The following is a 6,345-nucleotide window of genomic DNA, read 5'->3' as shown; positions in this document are numbered from 1 at the left end:
AGTCTGGGTTAAGTTGTAATAGATTTGGTATCCACGGTCTGAGATGTAATATTGAGGTTGATCAATCAGTTGAAAAGGAAATGAAGAGTTGTTCATATCCAGTGACCAGGAGCAATATAATTCATCATCGATATAAATCGAAGTTCCATTTATCTTTGGATAGATTCTATAATAGAGAAACACTCCATTGACAGTATCATTGATAATCGGTGATTTAACTACAGGACCACAAGTATATAAAAGTTCTAAAGTGTTTTCATTAACAGCAATCTGCATGAATGGAGAATCGTTGCATTCGGGCCATTCTACCTTAGCAAAGATTAGGTTACCATTAATAGTTGGTCGAGTAGTTAATCTACAATCTGGATTCGCGCCTTCTGCTCCGATCGTGGAACGGGTTGTAAATCGTAATGTTTGCAATGGACAAGGATCATTATCTGAATCGAAACATTTTTTCCATATTGTTGTAGTTGTTGTTGTTAATTGAGACACAATTAAAGTACATAGAATAGTTGACAAAAGCATGTTCTTTGCCTTGTTATTACAAGTCGTCACAAAATAATGAAAAAATGTACTGATTTAAGCAGAATTATCGATATGTGAAAAACTCAGACTTTTTCATCTGAACATGGAAATTGGAGGCAAAATTATGAGCACTCGCTGAGCACTAGATACTTTGGGAAAACGTTCACTAATCATGCAGATTAATTGAAGCTTAATTTAGCTCATGATTTATGAGATAAATACGCGATTAGTATTGATTACAATCATGAAAGAATGAATATTCTCAACTAATGAGTCATTAGTAATGACTAAACAATACTAATCATTTTCCTAATGCAAACTGATAAATGAATTTCAATCAGATTTGATATGAGGGCCAAAAAGACTTCTAATCGAGAAAAGTAGTGATCTTGAAAAGTATTACTTATCTGGCAGAAATATAAGAATTTATTTAGGTAATACAGGCTCATTCTGATAAGATAATTAAAAAAATATTACGCAGCGCACTTTCCATGAAATTCGATTGTGCTTAGATTAGAGATAAATACTAATATAAATCCAATAAACGATCATACTCGTGCAGCAATCTCATCAGGTAATTGTAAGAAATTTTTAGCATTTTTCTTCTGACAAACTTTTAAAGTTACCATCTTGGTAATCTTTTGATTGTGAAATGCTCTTTCATTAGTATTTATTTGTTACATTTTTACTCTTTTAAAAAAATGAAAATGATTATTATTTTGGGAAATATGTATTTCTGATTTTAGGGATCAATATTTTCTTAGGGCAAGCTAATCAGGATTTGTTTCCGATTTCCGAGACAGCATCATCATATTTTGTAAACTCTTTTAGGTTATCCAATAACCCTTGAATTGTTTTGATGGTACAGTGATAGCTGGAAGCTCGATTTTTCAAATGCCCAAAGTTAGTGTATACAAATGTATTCATATTCAAATAATGAATTAAACATCATTTCAGGGCAAAACACTTGTAACTTCCATGAAATTTTTCTGTAAATTTTCAACTAACTTGAAAGTATATACACCTAAAGTATAAATAACAAATAAAAAAAGAAATGAAATGGAAAAATAATCAAAATTTTTTATCTGGAGTTGTATAAATAGGAGTTGGAAATTTAGCTTCTTATAGCCGACTAAAACCTAGCTGATAGCCGTTAATTTGTTTGCTGAGATATTGAAGTTCTTTCTTGTCGTGTTCCATTTCTTCGTTCAAATCTGTGTATTTATGAATTTTTGTATTTTAGTTTGCTTATCATGTTATTACTATTTTGACCAGTAAGAGAAAGAAATTTTGCCAATAAAGAAACAATACGCTTGTTGCTACTCAAACACATTCGTCTACATAACGGGCGTTTTTTCTATTTTACGCCATCATGCAGGCATAACTCACGAACACTCAATGCTAGAGCCCTAAGACTTAAACCATGAGATAGAACAACCATTATTTCAAACGCTCAAGGTTATTCAAGGTTAATTCTTCATTTGACCTTCAACTGACATTGCAAGGTCATTTTCTGAAATCGAAATCTAAATTTTTCTGATTCCATAGTGCTGATCCCATGTTAATTGCGCATTTAACTGGAAAGATAAATGAATTTTTCCTTAATACGATTGAATATGACTGATACCATAACACAATGTTATGGTATCAGTCATTTTCTTTAGCCAGTATGAGTTATGCACATGCGATTTTCGATTTCAGAAAATGAACTTCCAATGTCAATTAGAAGTCAAATAAAGAATTGACTTTGAATAACCTTGAGCGTTTGAACTAATAATTGTTCAAGTCTTAGGTCTGTAGCACTAATCGTTCGTGAGTTATCCATGCATGAAGACGTAAAATGAAGAAAAACGCCCGCTAAACATGGAGGCAAATAACAGGAAACAAAAAAAGAACAAGAAAGCTTAGCCTTCGTTAGAGCCCATTTATGTTGCTCAACTTTGAATTTTAACGCTTTTCTTTCCACTAACCTTGAGTCATTTCCCTACGCAGTGCTTTTTAGAGTATATATAAGCAAAACTGTGCGCTACATTGCAGGAGCAAACTATAAATTTTATTGAATTTTTCAGCTGGATAATAATGGCAACGGTCAGAGTAGTTAATTTTCCATTTTTTGAGTATCATGCTATGAGCAGCTGGGAAAGATCTTAATAAACACACGAAAATATCCACTGTAATGGCCATTGGATCCTTGTGGCTACCCCATGAATCAAGAAGTAAATAGATTTTGATACGATGATACAAACTATGATAATTGATGGAAATGGCGTTTTGAAATGTTGTTAACAATGATGATGCAAGTTTTGAAAAAATTTATGATATTTTCTACACAATTCAAAAGAAAAACCAACATTAGTTCAGTATATAAAAATACAAGCTATTCTTAACAGAAACATACCTGTTTGATAGTGAATCCACTACAAGAGGACATTAAAAATATAATTTATCAATTGCATTAAACAATAACCCCAAAATTCCAATTGATTAATTGAATTAACTAATCTATATTACTGTAAGATTTGCAAAGATGTAAACAAAGCTATCATACATTATGTATGAATAGATTAAACCACTACCACGAGAAGTTATGAGAATTAAACCCGAGGGCGGAGCCCGAGGGTTTTATCTCATAACTTCGAGTGATAGTGGTTTAAAAGATTTACACTACGAAAGTAAAAGATAGCCAACACAAAATTAAAGCAAAAAATCACAAATTCAAAGATAAAAAATCACAAAAACAATAGAAACTAAACTAATTTCTGATTTCCTTTCAATTTTTGACCAGTTCATTCGCTCTTTTTCTATTAAATTAAATTATTAATTAATTAATTAGTTTCAAATGTGAATTTCCATATGACTCAGTAATTGTACAATGATGATGGTTACACTCAAATAAGCTGTGACCCAAAGCTCGTTGAGAGCAATTCAATTTAATTCAATTTTGATCAAAATCAAAAAATTTTAAGTCTTTGTTTTATCAATAATCTTATCTGTGATTGATAAAAAACTGTGCTGGTAACCAGTGCAGGTAACCAGTGCAGTGTATAAGAAATACCCATTAAGGTAACCTAGTGGTTACCCTGCACTGAGTGGTGTAATTTCAATTAAAATTTAGGGTTAAAAGCAAAAAAACTTATCCCACGATGTGAAATTTCGAAAAGAACGACTGTAACACAACAATTAAGCCATACAACGTTTACTTTACATTTTGTCCCGTTCAATGTAAATAAACAAAACATTAAATGTACATAATTAAATTGTCGTCTTTACATTTAACCATTAAATGTGTTACCTTTGTAGTTGCCAATAAAATGTACAATAACAAACAGTTGAACAATCACTTTGTCTACTTTTAATCAACTCGTAAACTATTCAGTTTTTTGGACAGTTTATCTATACCATTAAATGGTTTGTTGAATGCTGAAGGAAAAGGTTAACATAAAAAACAATAGATGGCAGTATCATTCATGAACCAATTCATCGTGTCTTCTTTCTTGAGCTCCTGAATTAATTTTGATTGTTTGATCAATTAATCATCTAATTTAATTAAAAGTGTCCTATTCTAGTCATTATCCTGCCAGGCAACTAGTTAAAACATTTCCTTGTGATTAACGACTATAATTAAATTAAAAAAATGGTAAGTACTAATCCCCTCACAGCCACGTGGGCGACTAGGATCTTTTAACATGTAAATTCCACGTTTTCTGAGAGACTAGGCATCCTATTTAACCTAACCAGTACCAAACACCACTTGTATCATAAAATTTGAATCATAAATTATTGAACCATAAACCACACTAATTACCCAAACTGATTAATTTAATTAAATTTCAGGGTGAATCAAGCCAAGCAGTTAACTTGGAACAGGCAAAGCAGTCTATGGAAAATTTATTAAAATTCCTTTACAAAGGGAACCCAAATATGATCAAGATCAAAGCTACACCCTTTGAACATCAAAAAACGCTGGTTAAGGAAGCTATCGCTATCATGAGGAATGATGAGCTTGCTATGACCATCATGGATGACAAAAAGAAAAAGCGAATCTGTCACGCTGTTAAAGGAATTTTAGAAAATGCCTCACAAGCTGATGTGGACTTGCCTTCTCTCAAGGAAGCGTTAGATGACATCATCATTCGGAGAGCACACGCTTTGGGCAAGAAGAGGAAACCCACTAATCAACATAATTTTAGCACAAGTGATTCATTCAACGCGGCAGCAAAAATTCAAAAAACCTTTATGCCAGAGGATACGGCCATCCCTGACAAATGGCTTAAGTGGACCTCTTCCCTACGGGAGCCTGTTGTCTTCATTAACTCTACTGATGAAAACGGTGCCATAGAATTGAAAGATAAAATTGAATTAAATAAAATTAACATGAAGATAACTGCTGAAATTACCAGCCTGAGAGCATCTGGAGACAAGATCCTCACAAAATTAACAAATTCTGCTCAAGAAAAACTCTTTATACAGGAGGTAAAGAACCTTTTCCCTGAGGTTGAACCATATGTTCCTGAATTGCTCGATCCCATGATCATGTTACTGAGAGTTCCTCAGTCAGTTGAGACTGACGAATTTATCAGGGACCTTCGTAAATTCAACAATTTCAACTCTGATGACAAAATTATATTTCACAAGAGCTTCCCGGCTGCGGGTACCGCCAGTAAAAATGTTGTACTCAGAGTTTCTCCGGCGATTAGGGAGGAACTTGAAATCAGAAGAGGACGCCTTCTTTATAAGTGCACTACGCTGAAAGCGGTTGATTACTTTACTTTAATTAAATGTAACAGATGTCTCCGGTTTTCTCATTTACGCACTGAATGTGCATCCCAATCTGTGTGTAAAATTTGTGCAGATTACCACCGAACTGAATTCTGCCCTAACAAGCTGAATACTGCCAAGTTCAAATGTGCTTCCTGTGGCAAGGAAGGCCATAGAGCTGTGGATAAGAAGGAGTGTGAGGAATACCTCAAACAACTCCGGTACTATGTCTCCATTACAAATTACGCTTACAACTACATAATTCTTGATTAGCTGTTGCTTCAATATTGTGTTTCATCTCCACTGAAATCTTTTTTCTCTCCTCATTACAATCTATTTTGTTGTCCTGTTTGATTTAAATTTAATTAAGTTTACGTTTTTCTTACCTTTGATGTTACCTACTTACCTTTCCATTGTTATCGACTTCCAAGTTATTATTTGTATTTTTGACTCATTAGTTATTTAAATTAAAATTAATTAAACATTTTATGAAATATTGAATTTAATGAAAATGATAAGGGTCGGTATTGTTACAATTCTGAAAGCCATTTTCGGCTTTTTACATTTGACTTTCTGCTTACAATTTGTGTAGACAAATATATTTTTCTGGGTCAGCCATATTCTTGCGAAAAGGTGTCAGGTTTATTGGCGTCCCTATGGGTAGATCTTTCAGGAAATTCTTTAAAGAACCACTCTGAATGAGACTTCGGTGTTTTAGATATACCAGCTTTATATCCTCATTGGTACCCAAGAGTGGCTTGAGCTTGTTCATGAGCTGCTCGGTCTCGGTCCCAGGACTGAGCTGAACACGATGCATCTGATTCTCATAGAATAGTTTTAACACCAGGCTGTTGGGTACCTTTTTTAAGTTCCCGTAGACATCTGTAAAGAATTAAAATTGTAAAGGAGGTAATGGGGTTAATCCATTTTACTTAAATTTAATTAAAGTAACATTGTTACTCCTCGCCTGTTACTCACATTTATCATTGGTGTCGGTGCAATTAAATGAAATGAAAAGCTTATCAGCTTGTTTGTCCCCACCAACAGCTCCTCCTTGTCCAG

General features: G+C 33.4%; 1 protein-coding gene across 1 annotated transcript; it reads left to right on the top strand.

The window, feature by feature from the left end:
* The first annotated feature begins 4,012 nt into the window (after positions 1–4,012).
* LOC149093376 (uncharacterized) lies at positions 4,013–5,726 on the top strand. Its single transcript, XM_089268630.1, has 2 exons — positions 4,013–4,162; positions 4,360–5,726. Exons 1-2 carry the CDS (start codon positions 4,160–4,162, stop codon positions 5,554–5,556), a joined length of 1,200 nt encoding a protein of 399 aa, XP_089124756.1. The 5' UTR covers positions 4,013–4,159; the 3' UTR covers positions 5,557–5,726.
* Positions 5,727–6,345: the final 619 nt, after the last annotated feature.

The sequence above is a fragment of the Tetranychus urticae genome, chromosome 3 (genome assembly GCF_039701765.1).
Source record: "Tetranychus urticae isolate SD_2017Ah chromosome 3, NJAU_TeUrti_SD_1.0, whole genome shotgun sequence".
Taxonomy (NCBI): Eukaryota; Metazoa; Arthropoda; class Arachnida; order Trombidiformes; family Tetranychidae; genus Tetranychus; species Tetranychus urticae.
Note: the sequence above shows the minus strand (reverse complement) of the source record. Positions and strands in the feature narration are given on the sequence as shown.